At 44.4% G+C, this 27194-nt stretch overlaps 1 protein-coding gene across 2 annotated transcripts in view; it reads left to right on the top strand.

Moving 5' to 3' along the window:
- The window catches only part of LOC106565522 (zinc finger protein 385A), an 82768-nt gene that overhangs the window by 39851 nt on the left and 15723 nt on the right, over window positions 1-27194 (top strand). For both annotated transcript variants that reach the window (XM_014132751.2, XM_014132756.2), the window contains one exon: window positions 14765-14875. In XM_014132751.2, coding sequence (XP_013988226.1) covers window positions 14765-14875 — 111 coding nt within the window. The remainder of the gene's footprint in view (window positions 1-14764; window positions 14876-27194) is intronic.

The raw sequence follows: 27194 nt of genomic DNA, 5'->3' as shown, positions 1-27194 counted from the left end.
AAGTGGCACAGCCAGCGTTCCACATAGTCAGCGTTTTTAGACAAGGCCCCATTCAGTTCATTTCCAGATTGGGTTTCAAGTGAAGGTCAGCGACAAACAGTGGTGCACAGGCACGCGTGAGAGCCGCACACACACAGATGGGCTCGCACACGCGCACACACACACGCACTTTTACGCACACACACACACACGCAGCAGACACTCCCATAAACCAGGTTTCCATCCAATAATTTCATGCGCGTAAAGTTCGTCCGATAAAAATGTCATGAAAGGCCTGATGGAAATTTGTCAGTAACCTTCCAAATGTCGACAAAACCGAATACGCTAGTCAAGGTGGGATCTTTTTGTGTCTGTAAAATTAATTACGCCAGAAATGGCGGTGGAAACGCTATTATGTCCTAATGTTGATATAATAACCATCATATGGAAGTAAAGTTGGAGTCAAGCAATGACATGTTGTGTGGTCCCTCCCATTACGACTCAGGAAGGCAAGTTATGATGAAGTTCACAGGGTGGTGAAAGTGCAAGGTGATGAGCTTGATGCACCTTTCCAATAAATATCAAGGGTCTTATTATTCTGATGACATGATGATTACTTGGTGTTACCTTAGATTGTAAACTCTCATGGTCAAAACATAGAGGGTGGGTTTCACCAACATGGTTTAAATTAATCTAGGATTATAGCTAATCTTGGTTTTGTAAATCTAGGTTTATAATTAATCAGAGATGTGTTGCTCCACTTAATTTTAAATCTGGATCAGTAAATCTATGATTAACGGTTTTAAACTGTGATTAGTGACATGTTACACCAATATATGACGTATTTCGTGAGTTGAAACGAAGTAGCTAGCCTACTTGACAAATGAGGCCACAAAGTTGCTGTTCCTTGATAAAATAATAACAATGTAACGTTAGAACTTCTGAAACTCCATCGTGAAAGGTACTCATGGGTTGGCTGATTTGAAATAAAATCTGATATTTGCCTGTACTAGACAGAAAACGAATTGGTTAGCTAACATTAGCTACTGTAGCTAGCTAGTTTATAAACCGAGCTAGCTAGCATACACTATTATTTATTATTGTCATTACTTAAGGTTATTTAGACATGTTTTATTTGTCCACTAGCCACCTCATCATGGCATGTCAAAGAAGTTCAAAATTCTTCATTTATGAAACAAAAACTATTGTTGGAGCTGATGGAGGAATTTAGTAACGTACTGGAGGATAAAAAGACAGACAACACGACTGACAAAAAGAAGGAAAAGACCTGGGTCATTTTATGCGGCAAATGCAATGGATCGACATGGATTAAATAGAAGAGAGACCCAAATTGGATGAAAGCGTGCTGGATTTTTTTAAAGCAAAAGCCAAAAAGGATGTGGCAGAACATATTTACCCTGATAACCTCTAGAGGGTGCTAGAACAGAGGCCGAAAGTACACCAGACAGAGCAGACACAAGAATTTGATAGAAACTTCACAGACATTGACAAGTAATGTATTAGATTGAAAGAACCACTAAAGTTTCCTAGTTGTTGTCAGATAATGAGTGACATTCTGATGAGGACCTGTTATTGTGACAGTCTGTGCTTAAACTCCGCCATGGGTCGTTGGACAAGTATGGGTAGCTGAGAAGGAAAAACCTTCATCTTTACCCAGTTGCCTCAGCTATAGAAAATAAGTTCAACTACCTCGTACCCCTGCACACTGACTCAGTACTGGTACTCCTTGTATATACAGTGCATTCAGAAAGTATTCAGATAGGGGTTGCTCAGCTCGGACACCAATAACATAGTCAAAAAAGGGGAACTGTAGCCAACATAATCGTCACTCCAAATCTTCACTCCAAACCTACAACCTGATTTTAGACAAAATTACCTGGAACAATACCTACTACCAAACCAACGACCAGCAAAAGAAACAGAAACATGAAAACACTATTCAACCTGGAACTGAGTGAGTAATGTTTAGTCTGATGCTACTTTTAAAGCCAAGAAGAAAAATCAATTACAATGATATATTTGTACTATAAGGACTGAATTCTAAGTTAAGGCTACCAAGCTTGCTAGGACAGAACTTATCTGGCTGCAACTTCAATTAGTACTGAGGTGTGAAGTGAGAGGTGTCAAAGCACTGAGGTCTGAGGTGAGAGGTGTCAAAGCCCTTGAGCCCAACAATGGTAGGAGAGTTTCACAGCCTCCCCCACCCAAATGCAGAGGCCTTTGAAGCACCCTCCCTCTGTGCAGTGGTCATTACAGTAAAGTACCCCCTGGATTCATCTCTATTTTGAACTGATATGCAGCCAGGACACTTCAATTGTAAATTACCTTAATAAGAAACAATATTGTTGCTTTGATCACATCAGAAGATATACTCCAGAAAGGAGTGCCTTGACGTTGCAATCTCCAAAATACAACAGCCACAGGACAACTTTGTATGGACGTCATAAAGGACCATTCGCCGAAACTGAAGAGATATAGCTAGCTAAAAACCTCCTTTTGCCTGTGGAAAAAAAACAGTGGACAGAGACTTGCTAGATACGTTAGCTAGCTAGCTGGGATTTTCTACATGGAATCTGCCTCCCGAAAAAAGAAAAAAGCTTCTAACAAGTGGGTGTGACACCTACTCCTGTTGCCTGCTGCCCTGCTGCTTGGATTCCACCTGGCGATCTGTTCACCGTCTGCCCTGGTCTGTCTCCCCCTGTCTGTTACAAGTACCCCCGCCACACTCCCCCTTCTCTCCCGAGCTTTCGCTCGCCTCTAGCACACACACACTTACATACACACCGCAGACTTTGGACTGATCAGAATTTTAGGTAGGCAAATGAACTTGTGAAGCTTATTATGTGAGCTTACTCAGCAACACTTTAATTAGGTCCCGTGTGGCTCAGTTGGTAGAGCATGGTGTTTGCAATGCCAGGGTTGTGGGTTCAATTCCCACGGGGGACCAGTATGGAGAAAAAAAATGTGTGAAATGTATGCATTCACTACAGTAAGTCGCTCTGGATAAAAGTGTCTACTAAAATGTAAATGAACTGCTATAGGCCTGTTATTTATTTATTTTATCTCAGACTTTTATAGCCTACTGGACTCATAGAGAGCTACTCTCTCAAGTTATCTTGTTGGGGCGAGTGACTCTTTGAACTTACAACGATTAGCCCCAAGTCGTCATATTTTTTTTTTGTGCTTTATGCTATTTGCCTCATGACACCTGCGTGCTTTGTTGACTATGAACTTGCTTGTTTACCCAACCATGGGACAGACTATGTTTGTTCCCAAATACGGGACTCTGACTCTCTATTGGTTACACGGACTCTTGGCCTCCCCTCCCGTCCTATTCTAACTACCTCTCGCCGGCTTTATATTCATGTTACCTGATGAAATTGCTCTACAATATGATCTTGTTGCCATCTGATGCACATTCAAATGTCATAAAAAATCAACACTGCAGAGCTCTCCCTGTCCTCTGCCGTGCCCTGATTGTATTACTGCTGATGATATCTGGAAATGTGCATGTACACCCTAGCCCATCTACTGTTGCTAGACTCAATTCTGACTTGTGCTCTGATATCTGTTTCACTGATTTCTGCTCTCATAAAAGCCTTGGTTTTCTGCACGTTAACACTAGAAGCTTATTACATAAAATGTATCAATTGAAAGTGTGGGTTCACAGCTCCAATCCAGATGTGTTGGTCATTACTAAGACGTGGTTAAGAAAGAGTGTTTTGAACACTGATGTTAACCTTTCTGGTAATAACCTTTTTTGGCAAGACATATCTACCAAAGGTGGTGGAGTGGCAATCTTTACCAAGGAACACCGTCAGTGCTCGGTTGTCTCCACAAAATCTGTCTCCAAACAATTTGATTTGCTGATTTTAAGCATTAAACTTTCAAATAACTCTTTGACTGTTGCTGGGTGTTATCGTCCACCATCAGCACCGACCTGTACCCTACCTGCCCTAAGCTCTCTCCGGGCCCCTTACACTAAGTCTGAATTTGTCCTGATAGGTCACCTAAACTGGGACATGCTTAAACCACCTGACCAAGTCCTAAAGCAATGGGACTCCCTAAATCTTTCTCAGATTATTCCCAATCCCACAAAGTAGGACTCCGAACACCCAGAAAAGTTATCCTCACAAATAATCCTGATAGGTATCAGTCTGGTGTTTTCTGTAATGACCTTAGTAATCACTGTTTTACAGCCTGTGTTTGTAATGGCTGCTCAGTGAAACGACCTGTCCTGATTTGTCATAGACGCTTTGTCATAACTGTTGAAGCCGTGTTGAATGGACCAAACTGCAGGCGGAATGTGGATACTCATCTTTTTAATATATAAGAGCAAAGTATCCACAGGAAAACCAATAAACAAAAACGACTAACATGCTACGTACATGCCAAAGACTAGCAGTGTTAGCACAACCACCCACAAACCCAAGTGACAAACATACTCCTAAATATATGACTCCCAATCAGGAACAACAATCACCAGCTGTCCCTGATCGGGAGCCAAACAGACCCACATAGAAATACAACACCCAGAACACACATACACAGACATACTCTGCCACGTCCTGACCAAAACTACACAACAACACCCTCTGCTGGTCAGGACGTGACACGCTTGCTAAAAAACTTTAATGAGCAAGCCTTCCTTCATGACCTGGCCTCTGTAAATTGGTAAAGAATCAGCTTGATCCCTTCTGTCAAAAACGCTTGAACCTTATTTTTTGATATTGTAATCTGGCAGAGTTACTCCACCTCAAGAATTCCATTTGGCGAATGGCTCAGCACACGCATACTCACGCTGACTGGTTCTCGTTCAGGCAAATTAGAAATAAGTGCACTCAAGCTATCCAGAAGGCCAAAGTTAGTTACTTTAAGGAGCAGTTCTCTCTCTGTGGGTCTAACCCCAAGAAGTTCTGGAAAACGGTTAAAGACCTAGAGAATAAACCCTCCTCCTCACAGCTGCCCAAGTCCATTAATGTTGATGATGTTATTTTTACTGACAGGAGCACATGGCTGAGCTGTTTAATCACCACTTCATTAAGTCAGGATTCCTATTTGACTCAGCCTTGCCTCATTGCCTGTCCAACATTTCCTCATCTCCCACCCCTTCTAATGCGAGTAGCCCCACCCCTTCTAATGCGAGTAGCCCCACCCCTTCTAATGCGAGTAGCCCCAATGCGTCTCCCTCTTTTCCCCCTGCCCCGCTACAAAGTTTCTCCCTGCAGGCAGTCACTGAGTCTGAGGTGCTAAAGGAGCTCCTTAAACTTGACCCCCAAAAAACATCTGGGTCAGATGGTTTAGATACTATCTTCTTTAAGGTTGCAGCCCCTATCATCACCAAGTCTATCTCTGACCTTTTTAACCGGTCTCTCCTCTCTGGGGAGGTTCCCATTGCTTGGAAGGCATCCACGGTGCATCCTTTATTTATAGGGGGAGATCAAGCTGATCCTAACTGTTACAGGCCAATTTCAATTTCGCCCTGTTTATCAGAAGTGTTGGAAAAACTTGTCAATAATCAACTGAGTGGATTTCTTGATGTCTATAGTATTCTCTCTGGTATGCAATCTGCTTTCTGCTCAGGTTATGGAGGTGTCACTGCAACCTTAACGGTCCTCAATGATGTCACCATTGCCCTTGAGTCTAAGCAATGTTGTGCTGCTATTTTTATTGACTTGGCCAAAGCTTTTGATACGGTAGACCAATCCATTCTTGTGGGCCGGCTAAGGAGTATTGGTGTCTCTGAGGGGTCTTTGGCCCCTCAGAGACCCCTTTCCCGCAGGAGGCCTTTTGCCTTTTGGTAGGCCGTCATTGTAAGTAAGAATTTGTTCTTAACTGACTTGCCTAGTTAAATAGAGGTTAAATAAAAATAAAATAAAATACAAATTTATAATGAGGACAATAAACAGGCAGTGAGCCTGGCTGCTACACTGAATGCTCCATGATTGACTTCTAAAGAGTTTGGGTGCACCACACACCATACAGTATCATACTATCCCATGGATCGAGTGCTCCCCACCTCTATCAAGAGTACAGAGTATATAATATAGTATATAATGATTTCTCTGCCAGCCCTGTATGGTGTACAGTACAGCCATGGGTGGAGGTATGAAGAGAGGAGAGAATGAAAGATGGGACGTAAAGGTGGCTTAATGAGTGAGGTCATAATGGCAGAGAGGAAGTAGAGACAGGTGGAGAGAGGAGTGGAGGGGTGGAGGGAGAGAGATCAATCAGCCTGTTCAAAACAGCTAGACAGACAGAGGGAGAGGGCTACAGAGAGGAAGTAGAGAGAGAGAGAGAGAGAGAGAGAGAGAGAGAGAGAGAGAGAGAGATATTATGAGACAAAGATGGCTAACCAAAATTGACAATAGGACATGAATAGGTGAGTACAGTGACTTGCCGTCTTGTTTGCGCACGCACACTGTGACTTCACAGATCAAACACCTTGTTGTTGGCATACAGTATATAGAAGTGAGTGGTGAATACAAACAAATTAATTTGGAGAGACAGCTGTAGTCTAGGGTAAGGACCTTCTATGTTGTAAAATTGAGAGAGAGAGAGAGCGAGAGAGAGAGCGAGAGAGAGAGAGAGGTGGGTGGGAAGTGGTAGGAGGGGGGCTCTGGGATTGAATATCCTTATAACACATCAGGAGAGAGAGAAGGGAAAGAGAGAGCGAGAGAGAGAGATAAAGCGAGGGAGAGTGAGCACTCTGAAGTGCGTTGTGATTAAGGGAACAAAGAAAACTCCAGGTTAAAGATGAGGAGTATAAATATAGCCAGGAACTGTTATTAAACCACTTACATATGGGAGTATAATTACACCTTTTGCCTGGTGTTTGGAAGTTGAATGTGAAAATAGGCTCTCATTTTGCAGCGTAATTTCACAGCAGCAGTCAGTGATTAGAAGTTGAGTAAAACCCCAACGTGCTTTTGGCTGCAGAGTGGAGAAACACCCAGCCTGGGTTGTGGTTACCTAGCAGAATGGTCAGAACCCTCTGCATGCCCACTTATCCTGTTTGGGACCATTTTGGTCAGGGTATACTGTAATCAACAGCTATCTGGGATGGCTTGAGTCTGATCAACATGGTCAACATGCCTTTCTTAAGAGCAGTGAAGTGTTAAAACTTAATAAAAGAAAATCAACATATACTGTAAAAGCCTTGTGCATTCATCTAAGAAATCTCAAATCAGATTTTAGTTGTCTGTTATCATGGTCTGTTCCAACCCTAAGGGGAGTTACTAGTATCAGTGTTTCCCCTAGGATTTTTTCCAGCGGCGGTGTCAGAGTTAGCTGGGGGGGTCTTCTTGGGGTCTTCCTTCTAGGGTGTGGGGGCTTCCTGGGGCATACATCTATACACATATATATACAGTGGCAAGACAAAGTATGTGAACCCTTTGGAAATACCTGGATTTCTGTATAAATTGGTAATAAAATTTGATCTGATCTTCATCTAGGTCACAACAATAGACAAACAGTCTGCTTAAACTAATAACACACAAACAATAATACATTTCATGTCTTTATTGAACACACCGTGTAAACATTCACAGTGCAGGGTGGGAAAGTATGTGAACCCTTGGACTTAATAACTGGTTGACCCTCCTTTGGCAGCAATAACCTCAACCAAACGTTTTCTGTAGTTGTGGATCAGACCTGCACAACGGTCAGGAGGAATTTTGGACCATTCCTCTTCACAAAACTGTTTCAGTTCAGCAATATTCTTGGGATGTCTGGTGTGAACTGCTCTCTTGAGTTCATGCCACAGCATCTCAATCGGGTTGAGGTCAGGACTCTGACTTGGCCACGCCAGAAGGCGTATTTTCTTCTGTTGAAGTCATTCTGTTGTTGATTTACTTCTGTGTTTTGGGTTGTTGTCCTGTTGCATCACCTAACTTCTGTTGAGCTTCAATTGGCGGACAGATAGCCAAACATTCTCCTGCAAAATGTCTTGATAAACTTGGGAATTCATTTTTCCATTGATGATAGCACGGCTGTCCAGGCCCTGAGGCAGCAAATCAGCCCCAAACCATACTTTACAGTTGGGATGAGGTTTTGATGTTGGTGTGCTGTGCCTTTTTTTCTCCACAGATAGTGGTGTGTGTTCCTTCCAAACAACTCAACTGTAGTTTCATCTGTCCACCGAATATTTTGCCAGTAGCGCTGTGAAACATCCAGGTGGTCTTTTTGAATACTTCAGACGTGCAGCAATGTTTTTTTTAGACAGCAGTGGCTTCTTCTGTGGTGTCCTCCCATGAACACCATTCTTGTTTAGTGTTTTAAATATCGTAGACTCGTCAACAGAGATGTTAGCATGTTCCAGAGATTTCTGGAAGTCTTTAGCTGACACTCTAGGATTGTTCTTAACCTCATTGAGCAGTCTGCACTGCGCTCTTGCAGTCATCTTTGCAGAACGGCCACTCCTAGGGAGAGTAGCAACAGCGCTGAACTTTTTCCATTTATAGACAATTTGTCTTATCATGGACTGATGAACATCAAGGCTTTTAGAGATACTTTTGTAACCCTTTCCAGCTTTATGCAAGTCAACAATTCTTAATCTTAGGTCTTTTGAGATCTCTTTTGTTCGAGGCATGGTTCACATCAGGCAATGATTCTTGTGAATAGCAAACTCATATTTTGTGAGTGTTTTTTATAGGGCAAGGCAGCTCTAACCAACATCTCCAATCTTGTCTCATTGATTGGAATCCAGGTTAGCTGACTCCTGAATTAGCTTTTGGAGAAGTCATTAGCATAGGAGTTCACACACTTTTTCCAACCTACACTGTGAAAGTTTAAATTATGTATTCAATATAGACAAGAAAAATTTAATAATTTGTGTGTTATTAATTTAAGCACTGTCACGTCCTGACCATAGAAAGCTGTTATTTCAGGGAAAGGGCGTGACAGGGTTTTTTTCTAGTTTAGATTTTCTATATTGTTATGTTCTAGTTTTTGTATTTCTATGTTGTTGTTTTTTTGGGATGACCTCCAATTAGAGGCAGCTGGTCATCGTCTCTAATTGGAGATCATACTTAAGTAGTTGTTTTTCCCACCTGGGTTTGTGGGAGATTGTTTTTGAGTTAGTGTATGTTTCACCTCTTCGTCACGGTTTGTTGTTTTTTAGTTTATTTTGTATGTATTGCATAGTTTCACAGTTTAATAAAGAAAATGTGGAACGATACTGCGCTTTGGTCTGCTCCTTCATCATACGACAACCGTGACAAGCACACTATGTTTGTCAATTGTTCAGATCAGATCAAATGTGATGACGAATTTATGCAGAAATACAGGTAATTCCAAAGGGTTCACATACTTTTTTCCCCCACTGTATATATATATATATATATACAGTGGCAAGAAAAAGTATTTGATCCCCTGCTGATTTTGTACGTTTTCCCACTTACAAAGAAATTATCAGTCTATAATTTTAATGGTAGGTTTATTTGAACAGTGAGAGACAGAATAACAACAAAAAAATCCAGAAAAACACATGTCAAAAATGTTATAAAATGATTTGCATTTTAATGAGGGAAATAAGTATTTGACCCCTCTGCAAAACATGACTTAGTACTTGGTGGCAAAACCCTTGTTGGCAATCACAGAGGTCAGATGTTTCTTGTAGTTGGCCACCAGGTTTGCACACATCTCAGGAGAGATTTTGTCCCACTCCTCTTTGCAGATCTTCTCCAAGTCATTAAGGTTTCGAGGCTGACGTTTGGCAACTCGAACCTTCAGCTCCCTCCACAGATTTTCTATGAGATTAAGGTCTGGAGACTGGCTAGGCCACTCCAGGACCATAATGTGCTTCTTCCTGAACCACTCCTTTGTTGCCTTGGCTGTGTGTTTTGGGTCATTGTCATGCTGGAATACCCAACCACGACCCATTTTCAATGCCCTGGCTGAGGGAAGGATGTTCTCACCCAAGATTTGACGGTACATGGCCCCGTCCATCGTCTCTTTGATGCGGTGAAGTTGTCCTGTCCCCTTAGCAGAAAAACACCCCCTAAGCATAATATTTCCACCTCCATGTTTGAGGGGGGAGATGGTGTTCTTGGGGTCATAGGCAGCATTCCTCCTCCTCCAAACACTGCGAGTTGAGTTGATGCCAAAGAGCTCCATTTTGGTCTCATCTGACCACAACACTTTCACCAGTTGTCCTCTGAGTCATTCAGATGTTCATTGGAAAACTTCAGATGGGCATGTATATGTATTCTTGAGCACGGGGGACCTTGCGGGCGCTGCAGGATTTCAGTCCTTCACGGCGTAGTGTGTTACCAATAGTTTTCTTGGTGACTATGGTCCCAGCTGCCTTGAGATCATTGACAAAATCCTCCCGTGTAGTTCTGGGCTGATTCCTCACCGCTCTCATGACCATTGCAACCCCACGAGGTGAGATCTTGCATGGAGCCCCAGGCCGAGGGATATTGACAGTTCTTTTGTGTTTCTTCCATTTGCGAATAATTGCACCAAATGTTGTCACCTTCTCACCAAGCTGCTTGGCGATGGTCTTGTAGCCCATTCCAACCTTGTGTAGGTCTACAATCTTGTCCCTGACATCCTTGGAGAGCTCTTTGGTCTTGGCTATGATTGATTGATTGCTTCTGTGGACAGGTGTCTTTTTTATAGGTAACAAGCTGCAGTTAGGAGCACTCCCTTTAAGAGTGTGCTCCTAATCTCAGCTCAAAACCTGTATAAAAGACACCTGGGAGCCAGAAATCTTTCTGATTCAGAGGGGTCAAATACTTATTTCCCTGATTAAAATGCAAATCAATTTATAACATTTCTGACATGCGTTTTCCTGGATATTTTTGTTGTTATTCTGTCTCTTACTGATCAAATAAACCTACCATTAAATTGATAGACTGATCCTTTCTTTATCAGTGGGCAAACGTACAAAATCAGCAGGGGATCAAATACTTTTTTCCCCCACTGTATGTATGTGCCCATGATTCAATGAGCAGGTGTCCACATTCTTTTGGTCATGTAATATATATATATATATATATATATATATATATACACACTACCGTCCTTGTTTTTGAAAGAAAAGCACATTTTTTGTCCATTAACATAACATCAAATTGATCAGAAATACAGTGTAGACATTGCTAATGTTGTACAAAAGGCCAGCAACCCGGAGTCGCCTCTTGACTGTTGATGTTGAGACTGGTGTTTTGCGGGTAGTGTTTAATGAAGCTGCCAATTGAGGACTAGTGAGGTGTCTGTTTCTCAAACTAGACACTCTAATGTACTTGTCCTTTTGCTCAATTGTGCACCGGGGCCTCCCACTCCTCTTTCTTATCTGGTTAGAGACAGTTTGTGCTGTTCTGTGAAGGGAGTAGTACACAGCGTAGTACGAGATCTGTAATAGCCTTCATTTCTCAGAACAAGAATAGACTGACGAGTTTCAGAAGAAAGTTACTTATTTCTGGCCATTTTGAGCCTAATCGTACCCACAAATGCTGATACTCCAGATCCTCAACTAGTCTAAAGAAGGCAGGTTTTATTGCTTCGTTAATCAGACAACAGTTTTCAGCTGTGCTAACATAATTGCAAAAGGGTTTTCTAATGATCAATTAGCCCTTTAAAATTATAAACGTGGCTTAGCAAACACAACGTGCCATTAGAACACAGAAGTGATGGTTGCTGATAATGGGCCTCTATACGCCTATGTAGATATTCCATAAACAATTTGCCGTTTCCAGCTACAATTTTCATTTACAACATTAACAATGTCTACACTGTATTTCTGATCAATTTGATGTTATTTTAATGGACAAAAAAATGTGCTTTTCTTTAAAAAACAAGGACATTTCTAAGTGACCCCAAACTTTTGAACGGTAGTGTATATGTATTTACAATGCATATCGGAAAGTATTCAGACCCCTTGACTTTCTTCAAATTTGATTACATTATAGCCTAAAATGTATTAAATATTTTTCCCCCTCATCAATCTACACACAATAACCCGTAATGACAAATGTATGAAAAAAAATGTATGAAGCGCCTTTGGCAGTGATTACAGTCTCGAGTCTTCTTGGGTATGACACTACAAGGTTGGCACACCTATATTTGGTGTTTCTCCCATTCTTCTCTGCAGATCCTCTCAAGCTCTGTCAGGTTGGATGGGAAGCGTCTCTGCAAATCAAATCAAATAAAGGTTTATTTGTCACGTGCGCCGAATACAACTGGTGCCGACCTTAAAGTGAAATGCTGACTTACAGGCTCTAACCAATAGTGCAAAAAAGGTGTTAGGTGAACAATAGGTAAGTAAAGAAATAATATACAATAGCGAGGCTATAAAAGTAGCGAGGCTACATACAGACACCGGTTAGTCAGGCTGATTGAGGTAGTATGTACATGTAGATATGGTTAAAGTGACTATGCATATATGATGAACAGAGAGTAGCAGTAGCGTAAAAGAGGGGTTGGCGGGTGCAGTTGGAGCCTGCACCTTCGGGGGGGGGGTACTGTCACGTCCTGACCAGTAAAAGGGGTCATTTGTCATTGTAGTATGGTCAGGGCGTGGCAGGGGGTGTTGTTTTTGTGTGTTTTGGGGTTGGTTTGTTTCATGGGGATTTGTTCTAGTTTTAATTTTCTACGTTCATTTTCTATGTGTGGCCGAGTATGGTTTCCAATCAGAGGAAGGTGTCTTTCGTTGTCTCTGATTGGAAGCCATACTTAAGCAGCCTGTTCTTTCCTGTGGATTGTGGGTGGTTGTTTTTCGTATAGTCCGTGTCCCTTACGGAACTGTCGTATGTCGTTGTGTTATATTTTGTTTAAGTGTTCACTTTACTCTAATAAACGAAGATGAGCACTCAACACGCTGTGCTTTGGTCCAATCCTTCCAACAGATGTGACACTTGGTGGTTCCAAACTTCTTCCATTTAAGAATGTTGGAGGCCACTGTGTTCTTGGGGACCTTTAATGCAGCAGAAATGTTTTGGTACCCTGCACTGTATTTTTTTGTTTTGTTGCAGTGGCAGTCACAATTTATGCATGTAGGGAAACACTGAGTATGGTCAGGGTACAGTACAGTACAGTGGCGGTTGGTGATGTTTAAGATGAGGGAGGACTATTTTTACTTTTCATGAACATGGCCTTAATTGTATTACATTATATTGGATGACTGTCATTCATATTCCATTCACCCCCTTTAACGTAACAGTGATAGGTTTAGGCTGCTACATGATTTTTGAATGTTCCCTATACCCATCACGAGGTTGCTACAACCTAGCCTATGAATGACAGTTTGCAATGATAGGTCGAGAAAAAAATGTGAAACATGAACAGACAGTGATACATTCAATGCCGCCTTGCACACTGTTGCCTGCATCTAGCTGATCTAGGGTGTAATTATTAGTCCAACCGTTGCAAACAAGAGTTTCTATTGGAAGAATTCAGGTATGTTTATCTCTGTTTCGTTTCGTTTGCTTCCGTTTAAGAAAAATGGTATTACTTCCCGCATCTGTGTGCTCCCCTCCTCTCACCTTTTCCCTTCACTTGTGGACTTCAATGCACAACACATCATCTGCATGTGACCAGGCGAAAAAACCTTTTCAAGCCAAATGACATCATAACCACTGCACACAGCCTACATCGTTGTCACCATATTAGCTAAAGAAATGTCATAGTCAACATAGCTAATAGAACTAACGCATTAGTAAATCCTCTACAATCATGCAGTCAAGTTACAGTATATAGTCAGTAAGCATTTTGGCACTTTGCACTGCATTTGCTAGCTAAGTAAATGAAACTGAAAGTGAAAAGAAAATGTTGAAATCTGTCTCTATCTATCTCTCTTCTTGCTTCTCCTTCATTTTGGAAGAAATTAATTTGTTCAAAACTGTTCAACTATTGTCTAAGTCTCTCTTTGAGTCAACTACTTACCACATGTTATGCACTGCAGTGCTAGCTAGCTGTAGCTTATGCTTTTAGTACTAGATTCATTATCTGATCCTTTGATTGGGTGGACAACATGTCAGTTCATGCTGCAAGAGCTCTGATAGGTTGGAGGACGTCCTCCGGAAGTTGTTATAATTACTGTGTAAGTCTATGGAATTGGGTGAGAACCATGAGCCTCCTAGGTTTTGTACTGAAGTCAATGTACCCAGAGGAGGATGGAAGCTAGTTGTACTCCGGCTACACCATGGTGCTACCCCACAGAGTGCTGTTGAGGCTACTGTAGACCTTCATTGCAAAACAGTGTGTTTTAATCAATTTGGTGACAAGTGAATATTTTTAGTATAGTTTTATCTAAAAAGGATAACTTTTTAAAATGTTTTACAATTGACATTTTTATGAAATTCACTGTGGATGGTCCTTCCTTTCCTCTTCTGAGGAGCCTCCAATGGTACACAAAAGCCCCAAAACAAAGTGATAATTTATGTAGGATGGGGAGTCTGTAATCAGGGCCCTCTGTCTGTAATTGGGGCCCACCCAAGACCCAAGTCACAGACAGGTCCAGCAGCTGCTGTTGAACAAAAACACACTCTCCTGTCATTATCAATCAGGGCTCTCTCCCTTTCTCTAACTCGCTCTCCTTTTCATTCATTCACCCCTCTCTCTCTCTCGCTCTCTCTTTCTCTCGATACCGATTTCCCCGCTGTAGGGGCTTTTCTCAAAGTGTTTCATTAGATAGCCTAACTCTGCTACCAGCCCACCACCATGGCACAGTAACCTAATATGTCTATCTGCTCCCCTACTCAGAGTAATTCGATTTTCTATATAATCCCTCTCCCCTCTGCCCCCTCCCCTTTCCCTCCAGATGGACCCGGTACAGAAGGCGGTGATGAACCACACCTTCGGCCCCCCCATGATGAAGACCAAACGACCCATCATCTCCTGCAACGTCTGCCAGATCCGCTTCAACTCAGAGGTAAGCCAGTAAGGCACTATCCATTCATCTAGCCATCCCTCCATCCACACATTCACCAGGCCTTCTATCTTAGTATTCCACACACCCATCTATGGACTACATCATAACCTGGACTACATCATAACCTGACCTAATGTCAGTGATTGACTGTACTGCTGGAGCAGGTGTCAGGTCAGAACTGTGTCTGTGATTTCTAGGCTCCACTTTTAGCCTTTGGGCAGCCCTGCTTATCTTACATTTTGCTGGCACTTCCCAGAAAGGAGATTATATTATGCAACTGTGTTCTGGGGGGCTAGGGGACGAGAGCTGTTGAGGTTGGATGGGGTGAGTGAGTAACTGTGGGGATGTCTTAGAGAGGAAACACACCAGAACGCCGGCCGGCCGAGTGCTTCTGATATAACGGATAGAAAACAATAGAATAGTGCATCATGGGGAGGGTCGTGATAGAGGGCTTGTGAGGGGTAAGTGAGGGTGAATTACACAAAAGTACATTCCAGCATATCAGTCTTGGGACAGGGCCCCAACCCAAAAATAGGATGACTGAGGGAGCGTAACTAAAGAATGAAGTGGTTCAATTGAAGAGGGGGTTTAAGTGTCCCCATAAATCTGCCAGCGGTGTTTACTGATACTTTCACAGTTGAAAAACAAATAAATCATAAGATATACATCCACAACAGTTCTTTGGCTCCAGGGCTGGGCTAATTAGCATGATACAACCATGGTGTGTGTGTGTGTGTGTGTGTGTGTGTGTGTGTGTGTGTGTGTGTGTGTGTGTGTGTGTGTGTGTGTGTGTGTGTGTGTGTGTGTGTGTGTGTGTGTGTGTGTGTGTGTGTGTGTGTGTGTGTGTGTGTGCGTGCGTGCGCGTGTGTGGCCCTTGTGGGATTACTCTGAGCTGTTTGTTCCATCGGCATGGAAAAGTGATTAGGATCTTGGATGGTTCTGCACACATTCCAATAGAGAGAGGGGGTCTGACAGTTGATAGGTGCTTTTGACACTGACTGACTTCTGAAACGTACGGTCATAAAGACAGAAGCTCTCAGCTCAGTACACAATTTAATGTGAAGTCCTCACATTATCCACTGCTCAGTTTGATTGCATGTCTTTATGTGTATTGTACTGTAACCACATATAAATGTCGCCTCCTCTTCCTTTCTATATGGTCCTCTCACCTTGCTTCTGTGTGTGTATTAGAACACAAACTTACTGTAAACAGATGTGGAGATATGGTCATATCTGACTGAGTCAAAGCCTGATTTTCTGTTTATATACCCCTTCCCCTTCCCCACACAGATGTGAATGTTTGATCACCATTAAGATGTAGTAATAACTGTTTTCCTGCCATAGATTGCATAAAGGTTATTATAGTTTTGTGTTTTTCTATTCGTTTCTTTCCTCTTTTTTTGTTTATTTTAGTTTGTTTTGGTGTCAAAGATAATAGTTACACCATATTTTTGTTTTTCAAATGGGTTTATTAATTATTTTATTTCAGTCCAAAAAAATTATCTATATTAATTTTGTTTTTCTTTCAGATTTATTTTACTATAATAACCTTGGACTGCATTGAGTACAACTATTTCACTGTGGGAGGCTTAGGCAATTTGGGGATCTATACAATCCATATCGCTGAAACGTTACAGATTTCGCAATAGGAATTTAAAGGTAATTTCCGATTGAGCCGACATATGCAGCGTTTACTGTGAGTTTCGGTGATATGGATTGAATAGAGACCTTGGTTTATATACAACATTATTGTTGTGCAATATTACATGTTTTTTGTAGTGCTTCACAATGGGTATATAGAGTACAGCCCAGGGTACATTGTTCCACAATAGCATGAGTGATGGGTATATCCCCTAAACATAAAAGTCTCTTGCTCAGGGAAATCCAGTGTTTATGGCTGATGCTGTCACCTCTAAGCCCAACACAAGTTTGTACACACAAGCATGGCAAAAAATATTGACGCGTGCCAACGAATAAAGGACTAAATACTTTTCGGGAAAGGCCGTGGGTGGTGGATGCAGAGACAGGGGCGTCTCAGACTCCATAACAGCTGCACCGCTGTGGGGAGGGGCTCTTGACCTGATCCTGTGGGAGGGGAAGCTAATGATATCTATCTACCTGCTCTAACCCCACTCCCGTGGACCTCCTCTCACATGGTCTACCTCTATGGTTAGGTGTCACTGCTCTAACCCCACTCCCGTGGACCCCCCTCTCACATGGTCTACCTCTATGGTTAGGTGTCACTGCTCTAACCCCACTCCCGTGGACCTCCTCTCACATGGTCTACCTCTATGGTTAGGTTTCACTGCTCTAACCCCACTCCCGTGGACCTCCTCTCACATGGTCTACCTCTATGGTTAGGTGTCACTGCTCTAACCCCACTCCCGTGGACCCCCTCTCACATAGTCTACCTCTATGGTTAGGTGTCACTGCTCTAACCCCACTCCCGTGGACCTCCTCTCACATGGTCTACCTCTATGGTTAGGTGTCACTGCTCTAACCCCCACTCCCGTGGACCTCCTCTCACATGGTCTACCTCTATGGTTAGGTGTCACTGCTCTAACCCCACTCCCGTGGACCTCCTCTCACATGGTCTACCTCTATGGTTAGGTGTCACTGATCTAACCCCACTCCCGTGGACCTCCTCTCACATGGTCTACCTCTATGGTTAGGTGTCACTGCTCTAACCCCACTCCCGTGGACCTCCTCTCACATGGTCTACCTCTATGGTTAGGTGTCACTGCTCTAACCCCACTCCCGTGGACCTCCTCTCACATGGTCTACCTCTATGGTTAGGTGTCACTGCTCTAACCCCACTCCCGTGGACCTCCTCTCACATGGTCTACCTCTATGGTTAGGTGTCACTGATCTAACCCCACTCCCGTGGACCTCCTCTCACATGGTCTACCTCTATGGTTAGGTGTCACTGCTCTAACCCCACTCCCGTGGACCTCCTCTCACATGGTTTACCTCTATGGTTAGGTGTCACTGCTCTAACCCCACTCCCGTGGACCTCCTCTCACATGGTCTACCTCTATGGTTAGGTGTCACTGCTCTAACCCCACTCCCGTGGACCTCCTCTCACATGGTCTACCTCTATGGTTAGGTTTCACTTCTCTCAGTATGTACCTGAGGTGCTCTTCATGCAGCACTACTGCATTTCAAAAGCAGGGTTAGACACTATATCATATTTTCTATACTTTCCTAATGCTATAAACGGTAAGACTAGTTTCTATAAATATTCAAAATAAAGTACAGTCAGCACTCTCACTTAGGGCATTTTAACATATAGTCCTCTTTAAAAGAACCGATCTCAGTCTTCTTTAAAATGAACTGTGGGGTTAAAAAAAAGCTCTCTGTATTCACAGTGCCCTTGCCTTTGAATGAGGACTCAACTCTTTTGCCAGTTCACTTCACCTATTTTGTGGTCCGAGTCCTCTTCGCATTCACATTGCTATGTTTAGAACCAAGATCTTTTTCCAACATTCCCTCAATGCACTCTGGGTTTTTACAAAGTGCAGGACAACCCATTCCATCAGAATGTGTTATCGGACAGCTAGATATACAGTACCTACTTACATGTTGTAAGCTAATAGATTGCATTTAATTAAAGGTGAGACATAGTCATTGTAATCAGAAGATACGAATAACATGTAAATATTATTGGTAACAGAATAAATAGCAGAAGAATAACTGCATTTTAAATAATGCTGTAATCAAAAATTGTACACGGGCCCCTTTAAGAGCTAGAATTGATTTTGTACCGTATGTTGTGATTCTCACCAAATTTGTCTCACACTATTCAAACCCTACAATCGAATAAACAGCTTATTGTCACAGTTGTCATAGGAATGAGCGGACCAAAGTGCAGCGTGTGTCGTTCCACATATTTATTTATACTGTGAAACTATGCAATATATAAATACACTGAAATGGAAAAAAAAACGAAACAAACCGTGACGCAGAGATGAACACATACACAACTCAAAATGAATCACCCACAAAACCCAGGTGGAAAAACCCCAACTTAAGTATGATCTCCAATTATAAACAACGAGGACCAGCTGCCTCTAAATGGAGATCATCCCAAACAAAACCCCAACATAGAAATACAAAACTAGAACCTAAACATAGAAATAGAAAACATAGGGGAAAAAACCCTGTCACGCTCTGACCTACTCTACCATAGAAAATAACATCTTTCTATGGTCAGGACGTGACAGTACTCACCCCCCCAAAGGTGCGGACTCCGACCGCACCTAGACAAAACAACAACAAACCCCCCCCCAAAAAAAAGAAAAAAAAATGGAGGGCAGGGTGGGTAACTTGTCTACGGCGGCTCTGGTGCAGTACCCAGAACCCTATCATCCAGCGCATCCTCCCACAGAGGAGGCGGCTCCGGTTCGGGGTGTAACCCCCGCTCTGCCCGCTGATCCCTCTGCTTCAGTACCACCGGACAGTGGATCGTCATCGGAGGAACCAGACTGTAGAACATCGCCGGAGGCTCTGTACTGCAGACCGCCGCTGGAGGTTCTGGGCTGCAGACCGTCGCTGAAGACTCTGGGCTGCAGGCCATCTCAGGAGGTTCCGGGCTGCAGGTAGTCTCAGGAGGTTCCGGGCTGCAGGCATTCGCCGGAGGTTCCGGACTGTAGAACATCGTCGGAAGCTCTGTACTGGGAACCGTCACCGGAAGCTGTGGACTGGGAACTGTCGCCGGAAGCTCTGGACTGGGAACCGTCGCCGGAAGCTGTGGACTGGGAACCGTCGCTGGAAGCTGTGGACTGGGAACCGTCGCCGGAAGCTGTGGACTGGGAACCGTCGCCGGAAGCTGTGGACTGGGAACCATCGCCGGAAGCTGTGGACTGGGAACCGTCGCCGGAAGCTCTGGACTGGGAACCGTCGCCGGAAGCTGTGGACTGGGAACTGTCGCCGGAAGCTCTGGACTGGGAATGCGCACTGGAGGCCTGATGCGTGGGGCTGGCACAGGTGACACCAGACTAGTAACACGCACCTCGGGGCGAGTGCAGGTAGCAGGAACAGGACACTCTGGACTGGGCAGGTGCACTGGAGGCCTGATGCGTGGGAGTGGCACAGGTGGCGCCAGACTGGTGACACGCACCTCAGGGCAAGTGCGAGGAGCAGGCACAGGACATACCAGGCTGGATAGACTCACTGGAGGCTGGGTACATGGGGCAGGCACAGGATATACTGGGCTGTGGAGGCGCACTGGAGGTCTCGAGCGTATAGCTGGCACAACCCGTCCTGGCTGGATGCTTACTTTCGCCCGGCAAACGCGGGGAGCTGGCACAGGACAAACTGGGCTGTGAATAAGCACTGGCGACACAGTGCGCAGCGCCGGCGCAGGATATCCTGGACTGAGAAGGCGAACTGGAGACCAGGAGCGCTGAGCTGGCACCACCCTTCCTGGCTGAATGCTCAACCTAGCACGGCAAATGCGGGGGCGCGGGCACAGATCGCACCTGGCTGTGAATGCGCACTAGCAACACAGTGTGCATCACCGCATAACACGGTGCTTGCTTCTTCACTCGCTCCCCATGGTAAGCACGGGGAGTTGGCTCAGGTCTCCACCCTGACTCTGCCAATCTCCCCGTGTGCCTCCCCCCCCCCCCCCCCCATTTTTTGGGGGGGCTGCCTCTCGCACTTGCCTCGTGGTTAGTATAATGCCTCGTAGTATCGCCGCCCCGCTCTTGCTGCCTCGATTTCTTCTTTCGGATGGCGATACTCCCCAGCCTGACTCCAGGGTCCTTTCCCGTCCAGAATTTCCTCCCAAGTCCATTCCTGTTTCTCCTGGGCACACTGCTTGGTCCTTTGGTGGTGGGTGATTCTGTCACGGTTGTCGTAGGAATGAACGGACCAAAGTGCAGTGTGTGTGTCGTTCCACATATTTATTTATACTGTGAAACTATGCAATATACTGAAATGAAAAGAAAAAGTGACGCAGAGATGAACACATACACAACTCAAAATTAATCACCCACAAAACCCAGGTGGAAAAACCCTTACTTAAGTATGATCTCCAATTAGAGACAATGAAGACCAGCTGCCTCTAATTGGAGATCATCCCAAACAAAACCCCAACATAGAAATACAAAACTAGAACCTAAACATAGAAATAGAAAACATAGGAGAAAAAAAACCTGTCACTCCCTGACCTACTCTACCATAGAAAATAGCATCTTTCTACGGTCAGGACGTGACACTTATAAAGTTATCTTAGCCTATAGATCACATATTGCAAACAAATAATCTGAACTAAAAACTTCACATGTTTTGGAATTTCTGTGCATCCTTGACAATTGATAATCAATAGGCCTAACCAAAAACAGCACCCGTTTTTTTCAGCAAACCTGCACATCATCATCTTCTCTCTATTGTGGCACCAATGTGAGAGGGGTTATGGCAGGGGAAACAGTGTTGCAGTAGTCTAGTATGTGATGCGGGAATAATGACAAGCAAACCTTTGAAGGGTCTGAGTTCCTTTGGCGTGTTCACACTGGACAAAAAATTAAGCGAACTGCACTGAGTTCACAAAAATTGGGGAACAAAGTGAGAAAACACCCTGGACTGCATTATCTGCCAGTCAATACTGGCTAAGCCATTAAACTTAAGAATTTGCTAAACTAGAGTCAATTAAAGGCTGAAGCTGAACACAAACCAAAATATCTGGATTGATTAATATACGCAATGCGGAGGCAAGCGTATCACACTGTCTGCCAACAGTAATGTAATGTACGGCCACATCGGGTAATTATGAAATTGCAATTCATTCAAAGCAGCCACCAGCCACAGAGGACAGATTAGGCTGTCAGCTTTCAGCCCCGGCTCTCTCTGCTGCAAGACTGACGTCACACGCATCTTGACTGTGCTGCATTGGCCATCGTCACCACTGCAGCACCACAAAGCTGGACACCTTCTCTCTCTCTCTCTCTCTCCCCCCTAAATGCAGAAGACACATTTCAGTTGAAGGCATTCAGTTGTACAACTGACTAGTTATCCCCCCTTTCCCTTTCATTCTTGTCACTCTCAGTCCCTAAAATAGACCCTACCCACTGGGTACAGACATCAGTTCAATGTCTAGTTTTAATTTACATTCTGTTGAGTTGTCAACTAACGTGAAATCAATTTGGATTTAGGTTGACATTGAATTAACATTTTCCATGTTGATTCAATGTCAACACATTTCATTTCTTGGTTGAATTGACATGGAAACAATGTTGATTCAACCAGTTTTTGCCCAGTGGGTGCTTTCTTCTCCTTGTTCTGCCTCTTCATAAATCTTCATGTCTCTCCATCTCTCTTTCTCTCTGGCATACTTCCTGTGTCTCTGCCTCCTCTGCATTTCTCTCTGTCCCTCGTCCTCCCTCCTTCTCTCCTCTCCCACCCCCTCTGTCCTCCATCATGTTGCCTGTAGGCTGTACAGTAGATCTGGCTGCTAGACCAGTTCTCTCTGGTTCCTCTGCCTTTGTTGCTTTATAGATAAAACATCAAAGCCACATCCTGCTCAGAGAGGAAAGGATTTCAGGGAAATTATCTCCTTCTCATTTTCTCTTTTAAATCTTTCCCATGCTTCTTATTCCCTCATTCATCTTAAATCCTACTTTTCATACTCTCTTTTCATAACCCTTCTCAGCCTATTCCAAACATCATGTACTATTTTATAACTATTCAGTTCTTCCCATGACTTCAATGACCCTAAATATCTCTCTTTCCCCCTTCCTTCTAATCTCTTTCTTGACTTTCTCTGCTCTGTCCCCTCTTCATGTCTCCCTGTCCGTCTCCCCTCTCTGTTGTCAACTTTGCTCTGTTGTAATTGATAGCTGACCTTCATTGATCCCACAAGACCCAAACACTGGGTCTGTAACAGAGCTTCAGAACCAAAGCTTCCCTCAGAGAGGACCATCAAAGAGAGCGAAGGAGAGAGAGAGAATAAGAGAGAGAGAATGCAAGAGATAAGGGGTTTATAATCTGAAAGAGAGAGAGAGGAAAACAACCAACGGTTAAAGTAGAGTGGGAGAGAAGCGAGAGAGCGGCAATGATGGAGAAAGTGGAGAGAGAGCATCAAGTGTTTCTCTCTGTCTGTCTCTTTAGAGCACATAGCTGTTGCTGAGTGGCGTCTTTACAACCCTCCTTCATCTCTAATCTGTGGGTTTTGGGGAGCAGGAGTCTAAATAAGACCTTCCAAGGACTTGGCTTACACATGGGCTATATGTGCATCTCTGTCATTGCCAATCAGGACTGGGGCTATATGTGTACCTCTGTCATCAGTAAATACTGCCTGGGGCTTAGGGAGGCATCCCTGACATGTCCCAGCAGCCCTCTAGCCTTGTTGATAACACCCTCACCCACCCAGTGCCTCCAAGACCCAGCTCTCTTTATAGCCTTGTAGCTGTCTACACCCCCTCTAAAATAAAATAAAATGGAATGTGTCAGCCAGATAGCCACTCACAAAGTATCGACTTCCGATCGTTGTTCATGGTGCTGAAATTGCGACATGTCTACGTGGCTGCATGCCTATCGAATCAATGTGTTTTTTTGTAGTGCCAGGACCTGTATGGCTTTGCTTTAGCTAAGGGATACATGTTTATTGGTAAGCCTAATTGGTCTTAATTTTCTCATGTTAAACCTAACATTTCATGGTGGTAATAATGTAATTACAGATTGCAGATTGTAACATTTATTTCCGATGCAACAGCATACTAATCAGCTACCAATTTAAATATAAACCTGTCCTGTATAGGCCAGTATAGGCCAGAGTCCCATAGGGCGGCACACAATTGGTCCGGGGTAGGCCGTCATTATAAATAAGAATTTGTTCTTAACTGATTTGCCTAGTTAAATAAAGGTTAAATAAAAAATTTAAATATTTTTTCTTTAAATGAGCTGTCCTCACGCTCTCTCCCAGCTTGGAAAGTTGTAAAACCAGTCTATTAATTACAAATAATACAATCAGTCCCCTCTCAAAACACTAGCTTACTAGGGATCGTTTCATTATGCAGTGTCCTATCTATATCAGGTATTCCCAAACGCGCAATGCCGTCGGGGGTACGCCAAATAAAAATGTTCAAACATATATATATATAACGTTAAAGCAAGGCCCCTGAACTCTCGTGTATTTTCTGCACTATGCAATGATATGGGCAGCAACCATGTAACACTTCTACAACATACAGAAAGAAGTGCGCTGGTTATCAAGGGGCAAAGTATTAACACGTTCTTTTGAATTGAGAGACGAGCTTAACATTTTCTTTACTGACCATCATTTTCACTTCAAATCAAATCAAAGTTTATTTGTCACGTGCGCTGAATACAACAGGTGCAGACCTTACAGTGAAATGCTTACTTACAAGCTCTAACCAATAGTGCAAAAAAAGTATTAGGTGAACAATAGGTAAGTAAAGAAATAAAAACAGTAAAAAGACAGTGAAAAACAGTAGCGAGGCTACATACAGACACCGGTTAGTAAGGCTGATTGAGGTAGTATGTACATGTAGATACTGTTAAAGTGACTATGCATATATGATGAATAGAGAGAGTAAAGAGGGGTTGGCTGGTGGTGAGTGGCGGGTGGCGGGACACAATGCAGATAGCCCGGTTAGCCAATGTGCGGGAGCACTGGTTGGTTGGGCCAAATGAGGTAATATGTACATATGTACATGAATGTATAGTTAAAGTGACTGTGCATATATGATAAACAGAGAGTAGCAGCAGCGTAAAAAGAGGGGTTGGGGGGGCACACAATGCAAATAGTCCGGGTAGCCATTTGATTACCTGTTCAGGAGTCTTATGGCTTGGGGGTAAAAACTGTTGAGAAGCCTTTTTGTCCTAGACTTGGCACTCCGGTACCGCTTGCCATGCGGTAGTAGAGAGAACAGTCTATGACTGGGGTGGCTGGGGTCTTTGACAATTTTTAGGGCCTTCCTCTGACACCGCCTGCTGTAGAGGTCCTGGATGGCAGGCAGCTTAGCCCCAGTGATGTACTGGGCCATACGCACTACCCTCTGTAGTGCCTTGCGGTCGGAGGCCAAGCAATTGCTGAACCAGTCAGCGATGCAGCCAGTCAGGATGCTCTCGATGTTGCAGCTGTCAAACTTTTTGAGGATCTCAGGACCCATGCCAAATCTTTTTAGTTTCCTGAGGGGGAATAGGCTTTGTCGTGCCCTCTTCACGACTGTCTTGGTGTGTTTGGAACATTCTAGTTTGTTGGTGATGTGGACACCGAGGAACTTGAAGCTCTCAACCTGCTCCACTACAGCCCCGTCGATGAGAATGGGGGCATACTCGGTCCTCCTTTTCCTATAGTCCACAATCACCTCCTTAGTCTTGGTAATGTTGAGGGATAGGTTGTTATTCTGGCACCACCCGGCCAGGTCTCTAACCTCCTCCCTATAGGCTGTCTCGTCGTTGTCGTTGTCGGTGATCACTGTTGTGTCGTCTGCAAACATAATGATGGTGTTGGAGTCGTGCCTGGCTGTGCAGTCGTGGGTGAACAGGGAGTACAGGAGGGGACTGAGCACGCACCCCTGGGGGGCTCCAGCGTTGAGGATCAGCGTGGCAGATGTGTTGCTACCTACCCTCGCCACCTGGGGGCGGCCCGTCAGGAGTCCAGTGTCCAGTTGCAGAGGGAGGTGTTTAGTCCCAGGATCCTTAGTTTAGTGATGAGCTTTGAGGGTACTATGGTGTTGAACGCTGAGCTGTAGTCAATGAATAGCATTCTCACATAGGTGTTCCTTTTGTCCAGGTGGGAAAGAGCAGTGTGGAGTGCAATAGAGATTGCATCATCTGTGGATCTGTTTGGGTGGTATGCAAATTGGAATGGGTGTAGGGTTTCTGGGATAGTGGTGTTGATGTGAGCCATTACCAGCCTTTCAAAGCACTTCATGGCTACGGACGTGAGTGCTACGGGTCTGTAGTCATTTAGGCAGGTTGCCTTTGTGCTCTTGGGCACAGGGACTATGGTGGTCTGCTTGAAACATGTTGGTATTACAGACTCAATCAGGGACACCTGCCAGTTGGTCAGCACATGCCCAGAGCACACATCCTGGTAATCCGTCTCGCCCCACAGGCTTGTGTATGTTGACCTGTTTAATGGTCTTACTCACGTCGGCTACAGAGAGCGTGATCACACAGTCGTCCGGAACAGCTGATGCTTTACATTTAAGTCATTGAGCAGACGCTCTTATCCAGAGCGACTTACAAATTGGTGCATTCACCTTATGATATCCAGTGGAACAACCACTTTACAATAGTACATCTATATATTTTTTGGGGGGGAGGGTGGGGGGGGGGGTTAGAAGGATTACTTTATCCTATCCCAGGTATTCCTTAAAGAGGTGGGGTTTCAGGTGTCTCTGGAACGTGATGATTGACTCCGCTGTCCTGGCGTCGTGAGGGAGCTTGTTCCACCATTGAGGTGCCAGAGCAGCGAACAGTTTTGACTGGGCTGAGCGGGAAACTGTGCTTCCACAGAGGTAGGGAGGCGAGCAGGCCAGAGGTGGATGAACGCAGTGCCCTTCTTTGGGTGTAGGGACTGATCAGAGCCTTAAGGTACGGAGGTGCCGTTCCCCTCACAGCTCCGTAGGCAAGCACCATGGTCTTGTAGCAGATGCGAGCTTCAACTGGAAGCCAGTGGAGTGTGCGGAGGAGCTGGGTGACGTGAGAGAACTTGGGAAGGTTGAACACCAGACAGGCTGCGGCGTTCTGGATGAGTTGTAGGGGTTTAGGAGGCAGGGAGCCCCGCCAACAGTGAGTTGCAGTAATCCAGACGGGAGATGACAAGTGCCTGGATTAGGACCTGTGCCGCTTCCTGTGTAAGGCAGGGTCGTACTCTGCGAATGTTGTAGAGCATGAACCTACAGGATCGGGTCACCGCCTTGATGTTAGCGGAGAACGACAGGGTGTTGTCCAGGGTCACGCCAAGGCTCTTAGCACTCTGGGAGGAGGACACAATGGAGTTGTCAACCGTGATGGCGAGATCATGGAACGGGCAGTGCTTCCCCAGGAGGAAGAGCAGCTCCGTCTTGCCGAGGTTCAGCTTGAGGTGATGATCCGTCATCCACACTGATATGTCTGCCAGACATGCAGAGATGCGATTCGCCACCTGGTTATCAGAAGGGGGAAAGGAGAAGATTCATTGTGTGTCGTCAGCATAGCAATGATAGGAGAGATCATGTGAGGATATGACAGAGCCAAGTGACTTGGTGTATAGCGAGAATAGGAGAGGGCCTAGAACTGGGCCCTGGGGGACACCAGTGGTGAGAGCATGTGGTGCGGAGACAGATTCTCGCCACGCCACCTGGTA

Source organism: Salmo salar, chromosome ssa12, assembly GCF_905237065.1.
Source record: "Salmo salar chromosome ssa12, Ssal_v3.1, whole genome shotgun sequence".
NCBI lineage: Eukaryota > Metazoa > Chordata > Actinopteri > Salmoniformes > Salmonidae > Salmo > Salmo salar.
The sequence above is the reverse complement of the archived record's forward strand: the minus strand, read 5'-3'. Positions and strand labels throughout refer to the sequence as shown.